The following is a 22453-nucleotide window of genomic DNA, read 5'->3' on the forward strand; positions in this document are numbered from 1 at the left end:
AACTTATGGGCAGCTTTTTAACGGGCCAGCAATTTCCACCAGTACAATTTGCGGCTGCTTCCTCGAATGCAACTAGCGATCTTCCACCGACACACACACACACACAGCCGCTCTGTGGCGTTCCATTTATTTTCCTATTTACTGCTCAAGGGCCAGAACTGATCATCTCCCTGCAACTGCTCAATAAAAATAAAGCTATTTACAGGCAACGGCTGGCTTGAAGCTGACACACGAGCGCAAACTACAATCCCGCATAATACGTACATTTATCTACATTTTCCACTCAAAGGGAATAAAACAGACAGGCAACGGCGTGACGACTTCCCAGTCCACTGCCAGTCCGATCTGATATTTGCATTCATTTGTTTTCATGTAGCGCCTGAGCGCTCATATTTTCAGCAGTTTATCTATTCGGAGCTCGAGGGCTCGGAGGAAGGGGGGCAAGATAAGGAGAGGAAAGACGAAGAGAGAGAGCTGTCAGACGCAAATTAAATCTGTAAAGGGCTGATTTGACTTTGTAAACAAGATTGACGGTAAATACGAACACCGGGTCTTTTTCTCGCCGGAAAGAGGGATGAAAGCTCACGCTCGCTCACCTCACGGTTATCGGTGACTGTCCTGTATTTTACTGTAAACGTCTCTATCACAATCAAACAAGCCATCCGTATCTTTTACAATGGGGGGGGTGTGGGGGGTTGGGTTTCTCATCCCAGAATCCATGACAGAGAAAAAGAGGCAAAATTATGCACCGTTTTACTCTCTATGACTTATGCCCCACAAGACAGACTCTTTTTATGGGCTGGCGTGCCACTCACCTTGATTAATTATAGGCGTGACGCAGGTGAGGCTATGTTAGACTAGCGCTCACAGCTAAAGCTAGCAAGCACGGACACATTTCAGCTGATGAGATCATGCATCTGATGCCATCGAGGGCCCTCTGCCAAAAATCAGGCACCCACCTTTGATGACTTATATCAAGGGTTATAAAACATCAAGGGCCCTACAATTACAGCTTTGAAAGCGAGTGCGTGCACCCAGAGAGGAAGAGGCGTCTGAAACAAAGCCAGGGTGCCATCCCAGGCGAGAGTCCGCAGCAGGCCGGCCGGGGAGGGCGGGATGTGGCGTATGCGCCCATGTTGTTTGTGCGCACGACGGGGGAGTCAGAACGTGAGATAGGGCAAAAGAGGGGGCTCGGCGTGGCGGGCGCTTGGCGTCACGCCAATTTGCCACGCGCGGCTGCTTGTCACTGGGAAAGAGCGAAATGAAAACCTGTAATTAATTGCTCCTCTGCATCCCATTCTCCCGCGGTGACAACCCATACATTCTATTTTATACACACGTTCATTGACATTTTCAAGTTGCAGGCGTAATAATTACCAGAGTTATAACACCTTCTATTGCAGCGCGACAGTGGGATTGACGAGCCGCCTGAATGCTGAGTTGTTAAGGTTTGACGCCATTAATTGCCCCTATAATCTAATATCACAAAGGCGGGCCATTACACACCGTGCAATTCGACACTACGGTTTCAGAGCAGTGCAGGAAAACAAAAGCGCGCCATTAGGGACTTGACGGCCGCTAACAAAAGCGCAGCACAATGCGGAATTATATTTTCATTCGGCTTTGTCTCTCGCCCATAAATGATTCCCCCCGTTCATTTGCCGCTGAATAGACCCAGTAATAGAGGAGCCCGAAACCCCAACCATTTGAAGTCAGGCATTTATTAAATGCATTTAATTTTTTTCTTCAATTTTTTTCGCTTTCTCTCTTTAAATTAACATGCAACCGGAAAGAAAAGGCGAGGGAGATATTTTGGTTGATGAGCGGCGAGCACCTTGCTGTGAATTATCAAGCCTGAACACTCATTTGCTATATTTTAAAAACAGAGACAAAAAGCATTCTGTCTGCATGTAACGAGAGCAAATAATGAGATCTGTTGAGATGTGTTGTCAGTAAAGGGCTGACCAAAGGATGAGTGCTTGGCCTATAGCAGGGCTGCAATAAATAGACAAGGCTTTCAAATATATGCATTTTTTAAAAACAAAATTAAGACAATTTTGAAGAAAAAAAGATTTAATATAAAATACAGTTAAAAATAATAATATTGTTTGTATCTGTATATAAAATATGTTTAAAATTTATATATAAATATTTCAAAGTTTGGGATCAGAAGTTAGTTTTTTTTTTACTGTTTTTTAAAAGAAGACTTTTCTGCTCATCAAGGCTGTGTTTATTTGATTACAAATAGAGAAAAAAACAGTAATATTGTAAAATATAATTGCAATTTAAAATAGTGATTTTCTATTTTAATATACCTCAAAACAAAAATATTTCTGTGATGCAAAGCTGAATTTTCAGTATCATTACTCCAGTCTTCAGTGTCACATGATCCTTCAGAAATAATTCTGATATTCTGATTTATCATCAATGTGGGAAACAGTTGTGCTGCTTAATATTTTTTTGGAAACTGTGATACTTTTTTTCAGGATTCTTTGATGAATAAAAAAGTTAAAAAGAACAGCATTTATTCAAAATAGAAATAGAAAAACAATAGTCTTTACTATCACTTTTTAACAACTGAACACAATTGCTGAATAAAAGTATTAATTTCTTTTAAAAAAAAGAAAGAAAGAAAGAAAGAAAGAAAGAAAGAAAAAAAAAAAAAAAAACTTACTGACCCAAAACTTTGAACAGTAGTGTATATTGTTACAAAAGATTTCTATTTTAAATAAATGCTGTACTTTTTAACTTGTTTATAAATTACATAAAAATATAAAAGTGATAAAATGTTTCAAATATATTTAGTTAAAAAAGGGAAAATAAATATACATTCAAATTTAAATCGTAAAATGATCAGTTTCCTCTTTTTATCTATTCATCGGGCCATTTTTGGAGGTTGTACCAAAGAGGTCAAGGTTTAACTATATAGATGTAACTAGAGTACTATAGTTATCTATATAGTTAAACTATTGTTATAAGTTTTCGTTTGTATAGTACTATAGTTATAGATTTGGCTAGTATGATAGTTATATGGGGGGGTGGGTAAACAGCATCTTTCTTCACTGACAGTAGCTGAAAAAAATTCTGCAAGCAACATTTAAATCACTGCATTTTATTACATTCATTATATTATAGATGAATAATAAGTGCCTATTTTTAATAGTTCCCAATTACTTATTTTTATTAAAATTTTTAATATATAATTTTGTCTGTAATTAGTCAAATGGCATTTATAGTTCAGGTAACTGACCTTAAAAAAAAAATTTGCATGAGCAATTGCCTTTGATATGAACAGGAATGGTAACATGTAGCTTGTTCTGCAATAAAAGCAAATAATATCAGGGCTTATGCTATAATACGGCAGGTCAACCTGCAAGCCTTCACCAATCAGTGGCTCTCAGGTCAAGGATCATCTACAGAGGGTCATTTTCAGTGCTTATCACTTATCTCATCCACCTTTGATCAAGTAGAGGGTAAAACACACATTCAGTAAATGTAGCCCATCTATACAAGCAAAACTCTTTTCACACTCACCAATACCTTTGGGTTTATAAGTGGCGTGGCATCTGAACAAGAGAAAGCACATAATATATGATGACCATCCCCTAAAACCATTTCCACAAGCTTCTGAGACTGTCTGCTAATAAGCCAGCTTCAGTGGCACCTCTGGTGCCTCCCACCACCATTAAGATTCACCAGCGCTGTCCGCACGCACCACGTAGAGCTACCCACTACTGACAGGGGTCAGCTTCAATACAGAGAGAGAGAGAGAGAGAGCAGCGGGGGAGATGGCCGTTCGCAGGGAGCGGAGCAGTAATTAGAGGGGCTATTTGAAGAGCGAGTTTAACTGATTAACAAAGAGAAGAGATGGGAAATGAGGGAGAGAGAGGAGAGAGGGAAGCCGAGCTGCAAGAAGAGCGATGCGTCCCGGAGGGTCATAAAGGAAGTAGTAAGGACAGAGAATGCATTCCAATGAGCCTTAATCTGGCTTTTCCTTTTTTTCCAGCCTTGATAAATTACAATCAGTCTTATCAACCACCCTCTGCTCTTTAAAACACAGACGCAAGGACGATGATGTGAATCTCTCATGACCCTACAGACGGCCAAAGCCCGACATTGTGTGGTTTATGTGGGGTCTGAACCGGAACAAGTGAGAGTGTTTTAATACCAAATCCTCCTCAGCACAATATACTGTCAGTCTGCCAAATGACTCACTTTCATTAAACTAAAACCATCAGCACTTAAAAGCATTTTTTTTCCCCGAGCTGTTTCACCTGTGCTCCTGGATTCAATCTGATTCCATTAGTGTGGATATACGGAGCGTCTCAATGCATTCAGCGATAAGTTGTAACCGTTTCGGCTCTAATGAAGTGGCCACTCAAATTATTTGCCGTTTAAAAATAGATTTGGGAGTTGTGCCACATCTTGCAAGGTAATCAATGCTTGTTGCACTTGGAGTAAACTAAAACACAAAGAAGATTTGAAAGATGCTTAAAGCATGATGGATGGAAGGGTGATATATCGAATATTTATGACATATTTGGAATGATTTGTCTGGCAATATTTAATAATGCAACATCATAAATATAGCAATGATTTAAATGCACTTTTTATTTGCCCATTAAGTTTCCTCCTTCCCACCCTTTTTTCACAACTTACGAGTTTGAGAACATTAAAACAGAAATGTTTTAATAGCCTCTCTGTTTTACAGCTAAACAGCATTAGAATTTGAAAGTTTTCATATATGAACAGTATAGATAGATACATAGATATATGGATAGATAGATAGCCTACACCCTTTTTCCTCATCAACTCCTTTGTATTTATCTCTATTAGAATCTTCAGGAAGTTAAAAAAAAAAAAAAAAAAAAGAAACCAGGCAGCGAGTACAAAGGTATAGAGGAGAGATCTTCATTTTGGGAAAGGTCAACCTCCCAGTAATGAGCCGTACACTAAATTATGGTATTTAAATAAATGGATGATGAATGCATCTCCATTCTCTGGAGGATTCTTTGCCATTCCATATTACAGGGTAATTATCACATGTAGTGCCATGGTGCATACACACACACACACACACACACACAGGAGCAGGAGAAAAAGTGGGCGAAAGAGCCTCAAGTGAAAGCATATAAAAACATGTTACTAAACTTTGGACAGACGTGGCAAATCAGCTCCATAAAGCCGTAATTGGGACTGGCTGAGTTCTTGAAAGGCTTTTTATAGCTGGAGAGGAATAATATACTCGTCCATATAAAGAAGGGGGAAAATCTGATAAACGGCCCTTAAAGTTGAAGAATTTAGAGAAGAGCACAAAGGTCTAGTGCTTTAAAGACTGCGAAGGAACTCGGCTCAGACTTAGGAGTATGAATTATGGCAAAGCGATGCTTGTGTGGAAAGGTGGCCAAAGATTCACTTTCGACTATGTAAAGAGTGCAGAGTTCTGGTCATCCAAATCTAAAATCCTGGTTTACACGCAGGAAGTGTTCAGTTCTTCTAGAAAGCTGAGACTGGTGTCACATAACAGATAAAAAACACAATTGTCCCTCTGTGGTGAGCTAGAAAACAAGAGGACCAACTTATAAAGTCTTACTGAAGCACACAATCTTATAAAGGAACAGTTGTTAAAAATGTGATTGTATGGAAAAGAACATATTCAGAATCGGAATCAGGAAGTAAGCATCTTGGACATCCTAGATCTATTAGACACTCCACAAAAGAAAACAGCAAACAGGGTTTGACACGTCTTGAGCTCGAATGTCATCAAATTTTGTTGGGTGAATCAATATTAAACTTTTATCCAATAGAATTAACTGGCATAACTGGCAAATGTTATGACTAACAATCAATAAATGGCAGATACTAAAATTCTATAACAATTTATAAAAATAAATAAATAGATAAAAATAACTTTTAAATGCTACGAGCGAATTCAGGCATCATAACATTATAATGCACATTATAAAAAAATTATATTTTTGGAGGATCTCTTAATTTTTAAAGATTAAGTCAATGTTAGATGACGCAGATACTTGGAATTCTCTTTTTCAATCATAGTTGTAACAAAACAAAAGAAAAAACAAATTACAAAATAAAAAAAACCCAAAGCAAACTGGAAAACGAAAAGAAAAGCAATTAAAAAACAAAAACAAAATTAAATAAATAAATAAATATATATATATATATATATATATATATATATATATATATTTTTTTTTTTTTTTTTTTTTTTTTTTCAATAGCAGCTCCATGAAACAAACTAAACTTATGAATTCACACAAACACCTTTGCTGAAAAATAATGGCATACGATGCAATCAATCAATCAATAAATATATAAATGGGAAATCAGTATGCACTAAATATCCATTATAGTCAACACCAATATTTTTAAGAACATTTCTGATATATGCCAATAACCAATGTATCATGTATCACTATTTGAATTTATATGTTTATATATATAAAAGCAAGATTCTGAAAAAAGCTGGGGGGATCTGACAATAGGTGGCGCTATGAAACATGGCAAATGGGAACATTTAGTGTGTGTGCGCACATGTGTAATGGAGAAAGATGGAGGCTTATAAAGTTATAATGAATATATAAACACCACAGTCAGTCAATCTCAACAATCCGCCTTCAAGCTCACCGGCACACCGCAGGGACACTGGAGTGGGAGGGATAATTGAAAAAATGACAAGGAGATGACTAGAGGAGACATCACACGCGGGCATCCATGCACATGCGGGACAACATTCTAGCGCTGTTTACCCCCGTCAGAAAGAATTACTCACCTCAGCGATGGAGGACTTGTAGACTGCCTAACCGACAACTCGCACTCTCTAATTCTCTCTCCTCCTGCACTAGGGTACCTGCAGTCTGTGCTGATGGCCATTATGATCAGTTTATTCACAGGCACGTTCGTGAGTCTACTGCCCGCGGGCTCAAGCCGGTAAACAAGCCGTCACATCTCATTTACACAACAGTGCCATTAATCGCCTCACAAACCAATACCAAGCGCTGGGCCATGAGGCGAGAGGGAGACGTTGGGGAGGGAGGATGGAGGTTAAGGCCGGGGTTATGGAGGCTCAGAAGGGTCCGAGATGGGGGCAAACAGGGAGAGAAGGAATGGAGGCAGGGTGTACCCAAACAAAAATGGGAGGGATGGGGGATATCAGATATGAGGAGGGAATTACTAAGACTGCAGCACAAGAAAAAAAAACTCAAGGAACTGCTGAGCATCGGAGATGCAAGGATTTCTGCAAGAACAACACTGCAAGGAGTGAAACAAGGATTATAACCAGTGTGTCCTTAAGGAAGACACTTGTCCTTATAATTTGTTTTTGAATGTAACTTATTTATATATTTAGTCTTAGTTTGTTTTGTATAAATGTATAGTTTAGAATTTATATACACACAGCAAATATATATATAAATTATATAAATATACAATGTATAATTATTTAAAAAAAATACTTATTAATAAATAAATGTATATTTTATATGCAAGATAACTGAATGTTAAATTTGACAAATTTAAAACTGTATAGTTTTTTCATATCTTTTTTTCTCCACATACACACAGAACACAATGTGTCCGATAGGCTGAGAGGAGTGCAATATTCTAGTGATATGAGCACTCCAACTGTTTCACCATTTATATAACTCTGTTTACGATATTTCTGAAAGTGAGTGTCAAGGCGGATGCCCTAATCAACTATAATTTTTTTAGTTATACTGTTTTTGTTTCACGGAATGTAGTTTTAAGAGTTCGGTGAGAAAGTACTTGTTTAGACTTTAAATATACAGTTTGTTAATAAAGATAATGTCTATTTGAAAATTAGCGTCAATGTTTTCTGAGAAGTGAGCACCAGGGTGTCAGAGACCGTTCAGCGCTTAAGAACCGGCCAGATCTTTTGGAATTTGTCGCTGGAATTTGCTGATGTACATACACATACACAAATGATGTAAAGTAAAAAAAATAATAATAATTACGGTATTACACACAAAACCATTATCGCAAAATAACACCTTCACACCTCTCAGCGCCACCCTGTCAGGGTTTATTTTGTGATAATGTCCAATGTACATAATGTTGCAAACAAGTAGCAGTGTTTGATAACATGGCTGTAGCAAACCCCATTAGCAGTTACAAATCTAAACTGCTGCTTTACTAACCTTATGCTCACCTTTCATCTCCACCATATTACTATGACTATCCTTTGCACTTCACAATGGTGCTAAACTGCTAAATGCTAACTCTCCCAACCATATTTAACCTTCCCCCATCAACGTGTTTATCAACACATGAACAGGAGAACAAAATGCCTCCACTGTTCCACCAGAATTATTCCCTTCTCTTAATCCTGACAGGAGGGGGCAAAAGGTCACATTTCTCAGGTGGAAGCGATAAGGTGGGGTTAGCATAAAGGGGAACGGGCAGGAGAGCTTTTAAACAGCCACACCGCCACCTTCAAAAAGCCTGGAAGATATTAGCCTGCATGTGGAGAGTGAAGGGTCACTATTGAGCGGGACGCGACGCTAAAGAGGCCTGTCATTTTAATAACAGGCCCGCTGAAAGGCTGCAGGCGCTGTTACCAGGTGGCTCTGTGATGATGTCTTCCAGAGGAGTCCTGGAGCACACAGCCACCTTTTCACAAGCTAATTTGTCCCAAAATGATCTAAAACCCCCATCGCCGCCCGCCCCCCCCGCAAGTTAGCCCCATTACCTCCCACAGGTATTTATCATATTGCGCTTTTTATACAGTACATGGTGGTGTTGCGGGCGGTTTTGTTTGCGATGGCTTGGCGTTGTGCATGTGGTGTGTAATAAAAGCCAGCCACCAGGGGCTGCAGGGCTGAGCGACTCCAGGGAAGCAGAGAATTCTGGGCTGTCACTTGCTTATTTTCACCCAGTTCAGAGCTCGCGTCTGGGGACCGCTTTCTCTGACAGCGTTCGGACAGCATTCGGACAAAAGAAAATCCGCCGTCGCGCAAGTGCCCCGAGTCGGGCAAGTTCAAGTGGAAAATCCCCCCACCGCTCCGTCTTCCATATCCCTCTTCCATTAGTCCCTCGCTTTCTGTGGACGTCCCTTGCACACACACATCTGTGGCTCTATCTAACGCCTCACTGCCCCAGAATAAAAATGACAACAAATTTCCAGTGGAACACAACAGAAGAGATGACTGGGGTGCGGAAATATAAAAGCCCATTATCGACCGCGTTCATTACACTTTTCACTCATGTTTCAGATCAAAAAATGGACTTTTACACTCCACTGCTCAAACCCAAACTCTGAAACGGCCAGCCCGGCCCTGGGTGTTTCTCCTCTCGCTCTCTCTCTCTCTCGCCGTCTTCAATCTGTCAGGCCTCTCGCATTCTGGGTCAACCTCTCTAACCCTCTCTCTCTCCAAAACAGCCTCTTTGAAAAGGAAAAAAAAAGTGCCAACTAAGCATTTCCACTTAATGGACAAAACAGAGAGTTTTCAAAAATAAAAGTTCAAGAAAAAGGGCTCCGTCCAGTACGGATGGTCTTTTTCCCCATTGATTCGATGTGTCTGTATACGTGTCGGTTTCCAAAAAACGACAAAGAATTCTTATCCAAACCTGCTCTTAAGTGGCTATTTGCATGACAAGCGCTGCATTGTGATTCACTGTGATCAAGAACAAATACGAGAGGTAAATTTTCATTAGGGTCAAAGGACTTTCAAAGTTCATGCCATAAAAATGAGCCCAAAGTGCTTGACCACTCAGAGGTGGAGGTTCCAGCTGGCATCACTCATCTCTCCATCGGATCATCTCGGATGTGGTGCTCCCTTCACCTAGTGCTACCGTGGCAACGCAGCTTCTCTCTATCAACGCTCAAGAGAAGGAAACTAATTAGCATGTCTCTAATGAGTCTTTTCATTTTTTTTTTTTAATTAAACGAAGTCCTCAATAATACATGAAAAGAGGACACTTTTTCTTTTCAATTACCAACAGAGATGGGACTGGAGCCACGTGTGTGCGTGTATGTAAAATGGGTCTGTACAGCCATGATGATAAATTCTATGTCCTTTTCATCACCTTATACACACACAGAGATAAAAATACTCCTATAGTGTAATGGAGCTTTTAAAAAAAATGTGGATTTCATTATGTTGCTAATTTTAAAAAATTATAAACGAAAATAAATCTTTTTATTCAGCAAAGAGGCATTAAATTAATCAAAAGTGGCAGTAAAGACATTTACAACGCTACGAAAAAATTCAAATAAATCTTATTTCAAAGAATCATGAATGTACCAATGTTTACACAAAAATAGTAAGCTCACTGTTTTCAACATTGATAAAAATAAGAAATGTTGACCAGCAAATCAGCATATTAGAATGATATCTGAAGTATCATATGACACTGAAGAATGAGTAATGACAGCTAAAAATTCAGCTTTCCCATAACAAGAACAAATTATAGTTTTACAATGCATTAAAATAGAAAATATTTTAAACTATAATATTTGAAAATATTATGTTTCTGTATTTTTGATTAAATAAATGCAGCCTTGGTGAAACACACATACATTTACATACAACCTGTGATTCTTCAGCCTTCACTATCCTAAAAAGACAAACAATATTAAGCGAAAATGAGAGACTGCCAAATACAGCGTTTTTAGGAAAGAACCTGTTGGTCATGGCCAAGGTTCTGGAAGATTCAGGCAAAAACCTCTGTAATGTAACTTCTGTCGTCTTTGTTAGTGATGAAGAGGAAAAATCTAATTATCAGGCACAAAAAGATTTCTTTGTTCATCACACTGCATTCACATCTTCAAACAGAGTCTGCGAGGAGTTAACCCGACTGGCGGCCATTTTCTGTCAGGCTAAGTCCATTGACTAGTTCAAATGACTTCCATGCCCTGCTTTCCCTACTATTGGACAGCGTCTTCAAACACCCTGCTGAACCTGAGGACTTTTACAAATTAAAAAAGCATTTGAAATAAGACCCTGAGAGTTAAAGGAGAGGTGAAATAACAGCGACTAGCTGTCGAACAGCTGAAGGCCTTTTCGTAAAAGCATAAGTGGTATGACTTGTAACTACAAAAAAAAAAAAAAATAAATCTTTTCCTCCAACATGACTCGTAAATCTACACACCAGACATTTTTCTTGTTTCAGAGTCAAGATTAATGGAAACACTCTATAGTGACACAAACAAGGAGCGGTTTGCAGTCCCTACAGAAGAACTAGGAATGTACAGAGACTGTGGCAGGGAAGGGTCAGGGTTGAGGGTTGATGCCCTGAAGCAGTGGATAAGGAAGTGACACTACAAAGCAGAATCTCAGGGTTCACCTTTATCAGTATTCAGGGTGGGCTTGTGCTAAGGTCGATTCGGGTTCTCCTAGAAGCCCAAACAAAGAGCCTCACCTGCGGTTCTACTGCAGGGTCAACGGTCGACAGAGGTCAGTGGGTCAAACTATAGAACACATCAAATCATGGTGAGTGTTTGTGTGTATGAATGCTGCTTTATAACATCCAGCCTGAAGTACTATGCTCTTATGCAAAGCATGTCTCCACAATGTTCTGATCCCTAGATATGTTTAGAGCCTTTTTCAGCCCTTTTCTTCAAAGAAAATAAATTAAATTAAATTAAATGAAACTAAAGGTGCGTTCACGCCATATCGGAATTCCAACTTGTAAAAAGCGTTCACGTCCTCGTAGAACTCGTAATTTGTGAACTGGGAGTCTTCTGAGAGCTACGACTTGTACCATATGACCGCTGTACCATCTGACCAACGTAGGCTCTATTTAGGCATTGACAGTGTTGCCATAGAAAAGCATTATTCCAAGTCTGAGGACGTGAACAGCTCCGAGTAGAATGTCACATGTTGTCATCTCGAAATTACGGTAATTACGATATGGCGTGAACGCAGCATAATATCACTCCTAGTCTCCTAAACAAATGGCACATCTGTAGCCCAAAAAAATACGGGAAGAGTTAAGTACTGAAGTTTTATACTTAAAGGAAAAGATCATCCAAAAAATGAAAATGACATTGTTTTAAACTTGTATGACTTGTTTCCATCCATGGAACACAAAAGAAGATATTACGAATAAAGTCTAGTAACTTTTATTGTATATTTGTTTTTGTGTGTGTGTGTGTGTGTGTGTGTGTGTGTGGAAACTATCCTTTTAAGTGAACTATCCCCTAAATATAAACAACAGTAAAAGTGATGTTTTCATTAGCAAAAACCACAATTTAAACAGGAAATGAGCTAAACCTGTTCAATCACCAAAAAGTCCATCAACAAAAAAAGCAACCTGTGAAAAAAGGGACTCTGATAAAAATGTTCCTTTGATTTTCCTCTTCTTGACTTTCTTTAGCTCGACGAGCACACTGAAGCAAACTTCAGCCCAGGGTTCAATCTAATTAGTGTGGTTTGTTAATTAAATGAGTGCGCCACTAACGAGGTAACCTGCTGTTCCTTGATAATGTTAATTACCCTGAAGGGAAAACCTCTCAACACGGTCATTTAAACTGTCAGCTAGCATTCCTCCTGGATTATTGATGATTTGAAAAACTGGGCGGCTCTCACACACCCCTTCGCTCGTTCATTCACTTGCACTCTCTACTCTTCACCTCCGTGCTCGTATTGACTGCATCCGCCCCTCTTTTCCTGCTCTGTATTAGGGGTTGCCTTGTTCTACTTCCCCTCTCCTCCATCTCTATCAGGCTAAATCAAAAGTGCACCTTAATCTCTACCTATATGCCAGTCTGTGTTAGTCTCACAACTGTGTTTATACAGGAAGAAGCATGCTTTATGATTGTGATAGCAGAGCTTTACTCTGGTATAAACATGCAAGTGCGTCTTGTCACATTTGACGGGTGTGCTAAAGCAGGCAGTTACCACCACTGCCCCAATTCAACATGGCAGGCATGAAGACTGCATATCTTACAAAGAGAAGAAACAACTACATAAAACATTTCCAACATGCAAGCAAAACACACAGTGTATTACTAAAGAACTGGTCTTTACTCTGAAAAGATAACCTGGCCTAAAAGGAGAATGAAGAAATAATAAAATAAATCATATCATAAACATAAATGAGCAATATAACACAAGTAGCATTGTGATATGGTACGGCCGTAAGTGTGATATTCCGTTTATACAACCATTTGACACGTGTGTAAATACATAAGAAACAACAACAAAGTGTCTTTAAAACCCTCTTTTGTGCTAACTACTTCCTTCCGCTAGGGATTAAAATCTGAAGTTGACAGTTTAACAGCTGAGTCCAAACGGTTACTAATTCAAAAATGTCACTTTAGAATCAATAACGAAGGAATGCCGAGTTGCTTCATTGAAAGCTTATTGTATTACTGTATTAAAAACTCAGCAAATGTGATTGTCTGCATTCATGATACAGCATTCATTCTTCAGCTCAATCTCATATTCAGCATAAATACTAGTTTGTCCACTGAGGAAAGAGATATCTTTGTTATGTGAGTGTACCTGCACAGGGCTCTGTTTGACCTCATTGCTGCTGGGGGAGTTGAGTCCTGTGGCCTGCTGGAGGATGAACTGGCGTGCTGCCTGGAGGGCCTGTGGACACAAGAAACCCAGACAACACAGTGGTGAGCACCACACGTACACACACCTTTGCACTCTGCTTACATTTCCTCAAAATCACAGGAGGGATACACTTAGCACTGCACGGTGGCCCCACCTGTTTGCCAACCCGAGTGTGTGGGGCCCCTCCTGTAAAAAGTCAGAAAGGGGGCCTTGCTTTCTCTTCAGACTGGGAGGGAAAATGCAATTCTGTAACTCTACCGCACCCTTTTTCCCCTCACACTCCTTCAGATCATCTGTTCACCGCACTGCCTGCTACGAGGTCCATCCCACATCATGTGGCGACGGTTTGCTACCCTGCGTACAGACGATGGCAATATTTTTTAGACTGCACCCGAACAGGATCTTTGGTCCAATGGCAAAATGTGCCTCTCAAAACAAAAACACCAGGCAACAGTAAATCAGTGGGCAAACAGCTTTTTGAAGAGCGCCATCAGGATGCACATTTGCTTCCTGGCCCTGAAGAGAGAGAGGAAGGTTACATAGTAAATATTGATTTATGAAAAGTTTTTTTTGGGGGGTGGCCCTCTTAAAAAAAAAAAAAAAAAAAAAAAAAAAAAAAAGAAAAGAGACCTGACACCAAACATAAATCAGAGTCGTACTCTGATGCATATGCTAACTGAAAAGACCCTAGACTATAAACTATACAAGTTTTAGACATTTTAAGGCAGCTTTAATAGTTCAGCCAGCTGTAAACCTACTTTGAAAGCAAATCTGTATGGTTTAACATTCACTGTCATTAAAGAGATAATTAACATTGTCACCATTTATTCATCCTCATGTTGGGATATAGTGCCATAAATGTAGCATTAAAGAGGTCCATGCAATTTACACTTCTGACAGAATTGCAAACTTACAATTGTGACTTTTCTCAAAATTGCAGGTTTACGTCACACAATTATATATTTTTTTCTTAGAATTGCGAGTTTATAACTCACAACTGTGAATTTTCTCAAAATTGCGAGTTTACGTCTCGCAATTGTGACTTTTTTTTCCTCAGAATTGCAAGTTTACAACTCACAGTTGTGACTTTCTGAAAATTGAGAGTTTACAGCTTGCAATTGACTTTTTTCTCAAAATTGTAATCGTAAAAGAGTTTACGTTTTTAATTTTTTATTGAATGGTGGAAACAGGCTTCCATACTATCGGCATGAAAGAGCGAAAAAAAACAAAACATCTTATCGACCCCAAACTTGAATGAATAATGAATACTGCAAGAATCAGTGACATCTGGTGTCAAACTTATGCACAAATGAGATTTCAGTGCTTCAGAAATGTAATACAGTGTCATACAGACCACTTTTTTTTTCCAGCCTGACAATGGCTAGTCACTCTCTACTATCGTTGTAGGGAGCAAAGCAGCATGAATATTCAGAACCAAGTTTCACAGAAGTCATATGAGACAGAATATTCATTTTTGGGAAACATATCCTTTCAAAACATGGTCATTTAGCACTGATCTGATACCAGTAATAGACTGTTAGCACTAATAGCCATTATATCAATTGCAGAAGTACTTACTGGCTAAATGTGTGGGAGGGTGTATTTCAAAGCCCAGTCCAGGACCCTCTAAATAAATGGTGCCAATCCATTTAAGAGAGATACACCTCTGTCTTTTTTATTGTAGAGGGGGTGGTGGGGGTTTCAGAGAGAGAGGGGGCCAAAAAAGGCGAGAGGCCCCCTATACAATCGGCACATGAGAGAGAGAGAACATGCAGTGGTCGGTGTGATGAAAACCATCTGCATCAAGAGCACTTGCTACTTTTGCTGAGGTCGCAATTGAGCGGCGTGCACACACACACACAAACACACATGTTCGCAAATGCACACACATGCTGTGCAGGAACCCCCCAACCCCCCTCCATCTGTGCACATGACCTCAGCGGAGGGCTGGATAAGCTAAAGTGACCGGCAGCACCTCCCAGCTATGACTAGCTTTGAGAATACACACTCTACTGATGGCATGTGGTGTGAATTATTTCTTACAGACGCGCATGCACACACACACAACCAGAGACAACTTGGACCAGATGGTTGTCTGGCAACAATGATCAACAATTGGACAAAACTGCCACACTGATTACCACTTTATTAAACTCTTCTTTGATTTTCATAAACGCCACAATTATTTGGATTAAATGGTAGCCGTTTAGTGCACACATTTAATCCAAAGCAATTTACAGTGCGCTAATTTAATGCACAGCCCCTTCTGGAACTACCAGAGGTTAAGTGCCTTGCTCAGGGGTGCAATAGTGATAGATTGTGATATCAGTAATTTGGCAGTGACTGGGTCACCCCTAAATAGGACCACCCCTAAATTTGTGTTTCCAGTCCAGCCTCAACTATTAGGCTAAAACCACCTTGGATTCATCTCATGCTTTCTTTTATGGACCTTTCCTTATACAAAAGATTCATTCAAAAATTTTATTTATTTTTCTCTCGTGAAAGAAAAAAAATAGATGCTAAGCAGCATGTCCAAACAGCTGTTCTCCATGCAAAAAAAAAAAAAAAAAAAAAAAAATCACAACTGAAGTATATGAATTCATAAAAGAAAACAAGGGAAAATAAGCACACAAGTAACAAAAAAGCATTGGTTTATCAAATGCATCTACAGTAGAAGACTTATAGATTCTGTAATGTGTATATGAAAGTATGTGCTTATGACATTTATACAATGCTTTCTTTCTTTATATATCTGATTTATGCCATTATAAATCACTTTCAGGAACTTTTATTGTGTTTATTTTTCCTTTCATTTTTGCCATTATACATCACTTTTTGGTGTTTGAGCTGCAATAAAAAAAAGAAAAGAAAATGAAAATAGACAAGAAATTTGTAAAGGCCTAATATGTGAGGAAAAGACAGGGATTTGAAATATTAGAAGACCTGGAATGTAGTGCACAAGTTGTATGGACCATTTTACAATTCTTTTATATGAATTTTTTTTTCCAATTTTTGATTTTTTTTTTTTTTTGGAGCTTGTTTTTAAACAAAACGAGCTGCTTGGATATTATAAGATCTCATTTTGTGCTGCGGAGAAAAAAATGTATAATATGAGTTTTGGAATGACATCGGGGAGAGACCAAAAAAAAAAAAAAATTATAATTTTTGGGTAAACTATTCCTTTAAGCAGAAAGCCACAATATTTAATGATGAACAAGTGGTCAGTATGGCTGGTCTTAATCACAATGCACTGAGCTCAGCAGCGAGACCGGAGGCTGGCGGCACTAAACGGGCCCAGAATGAGAGCGTCTGGGGCGGCGAGTCTCTGTGAGCAACAGGGGAGAGGCTCCGATCTGTGGCTGGAGAATCTATTGAGTCTGACTTGCCAATTTTATTGCTTTCACGAACAGTGGAGGTTAAAAAAAGATTTGGAGTACAAACAGGGGGAAAAAATGCTTTATAACTTCCATCCATACATCTAAGCAGGGAGTGAAAAACACATCCAGATTTCAAACGGGAACATGAGTTCCTTCTTTCTTCTCGCTCACCTACTTTCATCTTATCTCCCTCTCTCCCAAAGCCTTGTGGCATTCGCTGGTGAGCACTGCACCTTTAAAGAAAATATGAGGGAGGCCGCGGCTGGCCGGGTCCAACAACAGTTCCATTGTGCTGTTGAGTTAGACAGGTTTTATTGCAGTGCAGGGCGGGCGGTCGGACGAGCCAGAGCGAGAACGCGAGAGAGAGAGAGAGAGGGGAAGGGGAGGGTGAAGAGGTCAGAGCCCAGCTTGGCGGCCTTAGCAGCACAGTGTGTGAGTTCTTCTGACTTGTCATCGGCCCCCCCCGTAAATCAACACTCCTGACATCGCCTTTAATAACAGAGCATTTTTTAATTCAGCAGGGTCGTGGGGGGGTGGGCCGGAGGGTGTAGGGTGGTCGGAGGGGTGGGTGTAGGGAGATTTAGGAGGGGGGCTCTCTCTTCTTCCCTCTTTTCCCCCTCTTTCTTTTCCTTTTTTCTCGTGGCTCTCACCCTCCCCTCTTTAACGGGCTTCAGAAAAAATGGCTGACAACTGGGTTTCTTTTCTTTTTGCAGGAGAGAGGGAAGGAGGGGGGCCCTCGGGTGAGGGTCCATTATGGGAAAATAACAGGGAAGAATTCGCTTTGGCATACGCACGTAGTACGACTCGCTCTCGTTCTCACAAAGTTGTGACAGTCGCGTCCGCGCGCACCGACGCGCCCGTGTCCAATAATAATACGGCCGATGAAATTTTCGAGCCGCTCCAGGACTGACGTTCCAAAACAACGCGGTAAAACACACAAACAGGGGTGATTGCGCGCCTCTTTTCTGGATGTCCCAGCTTCTATTCATTACGCTCAGGTTGCTTAAGTAAACACAACTGGGAGGTGATGAATCGGAGCCCTAATCCGCCTGTGTTTGTGGGAGTGAGAATGAGGGAGAGGGCAGAACGTGGGGTGCTCGCTCGCTTTTTCTCTCTCTCCTGTAAATCTAAACAGTGAAGTCGGCTCCTCCGCGGACAGGTGGGCACCATATGCTGGAATGATCCATCATCGCTGACAGAGAACCATTGTTGACGCCTGCAACGTCCCCCCGCAACCACCCCCGTAGAAAAACAGAGCCCACGGTGGGCCGTCCATGGGTGTGGGTGGGTGGATGGCGGCGGAGTGGTAGGGGGGCCAGGGTGGCATGAAGGGTCAGAGGGAATCATGTTACCGGACTTGGCGGATCCAGAGCTGAAGACAGACTGAGACTGCCACTGTATGCTGGGAGAAGCTCAGGAGATATGATGGAGATGAGGGCAGAAAGAGGCGGGAAGAAAGAAACAAAGTGTAGTCCTTAGAAAACAAACATACGGGCAAAAAAAGTAAGGGGGAAAAAAGAGAAGAGAAATAAAAATACAAAACTAATTTTGTCAAAGTAAGAGTGTATAGATAATATAAAATGAACAAAATGAATGTAAAAAAAAAGATTGAAAGAAACACTGTGGAGGTCAATGGGGACCATCAACTATTTGATTACCAGATTTCTTCAAAATGTCTTCTTTTATGTTCAACATAAGAAAGAAACACACAAGGTTTGGAACGACATGAGGGTGAGTAAATGATGACAAAATTTTAATTTTAGGGTGAACTATTTTGATGAGAAATAGTTGATGAAAAAAAAAAGTAAGTCTTTGGCTGATCAGTCAGAGCACAGTGTAAGAAATGTCTTCTCTTTCAAGATTTTTGGGTATTTCTCATAAAAGACATATTTATAAAAAATATATAAATATCTAAGTATTATATGAAATGATACAAAAATGTAATTAAACAAGAAATCAAAAATATAAAGAAAAGAAAGAAAGAAATCTCATGAATGATTATTGGGTTATTTTTCAGAAACAAATATAAATACTAAAAACTACTCCTAATATAAATAAAACTACACAAAATGTATATAAATAAAAAAAAGTTTTCCATTTAATCTTACTGCTGCCTAGGAGAAACAAATGAGACATTAAACAGATCTTACCGAAACAAAGTCTAAGTCATTGCTCTTTTCTAAAACTTAGACTAGATGAGACAGGTGAGATTACTAAGACTTTAACTTAAGTCTTTTTCTGAGAAAAAGTTTCATTTGTTGTCTGTTTAATCTCATTGCATTCTAGGCTATCTCATTGCATTCATTTGAGATCTTAAATAAATGTAGTTTGTCTTTCCAACTGGCCTGTCTACATCAACCTTATGAATCAGATCTTGCTGCTGGCCACACATTTGACCAATCAAACCCCCACCTCTGTGCCCACCTCCAATCAGAGTTAGATATGATGTGCAGTTATTTATAGTTGGCTAGTGAGGACCCTTTAGAGGTCAACGAAGTAACAGTGGTGGCCTCCCTCAGGGCCGCAGCGCTGCGTTTTTAATTCATTCTTAAATAAACCCCTGTCAGCATGCTCCACTTACACTCTGGCTTCTACTGCCAAATGGCATATTTACCCGCACTCGAGGCTGCTTTGAGGTATTATGTCACAATGTGACTTGACACAACAATGTTTTTGTCCTAACTTCATAAATACCTGTGTTACAAAGCTCAGGAGACTTAACGAAGTATAAACTTTGCCTCAGATGTTTCTACTAAAATCCTAAGGATAAAATAGATGAATTTATATTATTCTTGATGTGTAAATAAAGAAATAAATAAAAATAAATCTGAAACAGTTGAAGAGAAATTAATATAGAAAATCACAGATACTACAAACAAATTGTAGTGTCTCAGGGCCTTGTGGTGAAATTTTAGACTAAACACAAATAGGTGAGGTCAGTTTTCTATTAAAAAAAAGAAGAAGAAGAAGAAGAAGAAAAAACATGTTTCAAATGTACTCTGTAATTTGTTCACACTGTTTAGGAAAGCAACAGGGTGTGCTCTTCATGTGAGTAATGTTACCTACCTCATGCTACAACCACACGTACAGACAGATGTGGTCAGACGCTCTACAAACAAACCCAAACATGCCACAAAAAGTCTATTTTAAGGGTGTGAAAACAGAATACATTTCCAATTTACAGAACGGCAGTTCATAAATAACTAGCCAAAGCTTATTTTGCCCCCACTCAACATCAACAGTGTTTAAGGTGGGCCTGGAATGTGAACGTTTAGAAAAAAAACAAAAAAAAAAAAACATCCTGCGTCGCACCAAGGGGAAAAAAGAACCGAACTTAACCTTCTTTCAGCGGTACAAACTGGGAGGACTTGTTACACTCGGGTGCTTTTGTTCAGCATGCACCCTGCATGATAGCCACCTCCGAATCAGAAGCGGAGAGAGGAAGACAAAGGCGCCCTTTTTTCCCCAACCGGTGCCATTCAACCTTAAAGGAAAAGTAAAGCTATTCCAAAAGCTGCTTCTTTTGAGGTTCGGGCTTGATCCTTGTGGAATTAGGAAGTTCAGCTTTCGCCTTGTAATGTGTCTAAAAATGAAGTCTTGAGCTGTTTCTGTTTGCTTGCACTGGATAAGAGAAACAGAAGAAGAAGAGGGGGGGCGAGATGAAAGAAAACTTTCACAGATGTAATACAAGCCGGCATCCAAAACGTCACTCATGTGAGGGATTTGGCAAAAATAATCATACCTGCTTGTACAACCTCTTCAAACCTTGAGTAACTACAGGCACACAATGCGCCCGCTTCTTTCCTTTCGCCACTCCTGACGGCAGCCGCTTTATTACTCACGAGTGTGACAACTTGCGGGATTGCTTTGTATCTGAATGGCATATTTACGTGAAGCGTGGCTTTCAGTAGCGGTTGCTTGTAATGTATCAAATGCATCACTGTCAGCTGCCAGTGGAATCTGCCACCGCAGATGTGTTTGTCCACACAATCAAAAGCGATACGCACCGTCGCTTACGGAGTGCTGGCCTGGCCAGTATGAACTTCACTTTCCAGAGAGACTATCTGCACCGATAATCACCAAAGGATGAATTATTGTTTGCCGGAGAACCAGACTTGCTCTATTTTAATGCTGGAACGCTCCGGCACAGCTGGTGACCAAATGAGCTTCGTCTACAGTGGCTTCAGGCAGACATACTGGGCCTGTTAGCAGCTGTCCACCCCGGGCTACGGGACGAGGTGTGGGTTGTTCGACGGGATCGGGTTTACAGGCCCGGGCCAAGGTTTCGTAGATCTTAACTTGGTCCCCATGACTCATTACAGTCGTAGCCTGCAGAGCTGTCCAATTTCACGGTGGGTTACAAATAAACTGCACTTCTGACCATATTTCTCTCCTTTTTCCCCCCGTCTCGCTCCTTTTTGGCCCAAGCTGGATTTAATTTGCCATTTCCTGTTTCATTGTGCGGTTCGCAGTCACTCGTCACATTTGTTTTTGTTCGGATCCATTAGAACACGCATCTGAAAATGGCAAAATCGAGTGAATTATTCAATGGCGAAATCATCTAAAAACACCCGCCGCTGTCCCTTTTTGCCATTTAATGTAATGTTTCCGCAATATAAAGGCTACGCCGAAACCTTAAAATTTAAACGGCTACAGCAGACTCCCATCGGCCATTAAAATGAGGAAAGGGTGAATTGAAGCCAAGGCAATAAAAAAATAAAACTAAGGGAGGAAAAAACTTCAAAATATGCTGTAATGTTTGAAAACCCTGACCGCTTTGGTTTTTTTCACATCCTATTTTTCACAAAGGGGACCTGTTTGAAACTTGCTGCCTCTGCTGCTTTCCAGATGTGCGTTGCTCACCTCTAAGTCCCCAAAAATGTTAAAACAAAAAGGCTGCTGGAAAAAAAAGTAAATACGAGCTGCAACATGATATCAGCAGCAGCGGCGGCGTTTCGGATGTCAGAGATTTTGTTTTTGAAAACTGTGAAAAAGATTGCGAAGATTGCATGGCTGTTGAACTCATTAGGGGAAGGCGAACAGTGAAAGAGGCTCAAATGAGCTCATATGTACCTGGTGTCTCTCTCGGCAGTAACTTATCCCCATGTCCCATACTGAAAGAGCAAAAGAGGAAGTGTAATCCACTATGGCTGGGCTCTCTGGGCATCATTACCTCGTTGTTGGCACCGTGAGCTCACTTTGTAGTGCTGAGGACCACAGCATTAGTGAGAGTTCAACATCCAGACAGCTCGCAGAGAGAAAGAGAGAGAGAGAGAGCTCGGAGAGTTCAGGATACGGGTCGTCTCGAAATCCTCCAGCCTCGGCAGCCGCACAGCCGGCTAATTGATGGCAATTGCACGGCAGTTTTGCTGTGGTTTTCTTAACACCGCCCTTCTGGCAGCCAAACAAAGTTCTACTTGATAGGGTTTCAACCTCTCTCTGCTGTGCGGACTGCAAAAACTAATAAGCAAAAATGGACTTTCAAGGTCTTGTCGTATTTGAGAGCTTTTCAAGATCTTGGAGCGAGTC

The 22453-nt window shown here is 40.2% G+C and overlaps 1 protein-coding gene across 3 annotated transcripts in view; it reads right to left on the bottom strand.

The window, feature by feature from the left end:
- The window catches only part of foxp4 (forkhead box P4), a 145532-nt gene that overhangs the window by 65201 nt on the left and 57878 nt on the right, over positions 1-22453 (bottom strand). For all 3 annotated transcript variants that reach the window (XM_051122586.1, XM_051122585.1, XM_051122587.1), the window contains exon 3: positions 13488-13577. In XM_051122586.1, coding sequence (XP_050978543.1) covers positions 13488-13577 — 90 coding nt within the window. The remainder of the gene's footprint in view (positions 1-13487; positions 13578-22453) is intronic.

This window comes from Labeo rohita, chromosome 11 (assembly GCF_022985175.1).
Source record: "Labeo rohita strain BAU-BD-2019 chromosome 11, IGBB_LRoh.1.0, whole genome shotgun sequence".
Lineage (NCBI taxonomy): Eukaryota > Metazoa > Chordata > Actinopteri > Cypriniformes > Cyprinidae > Labeo > Labeo rohita.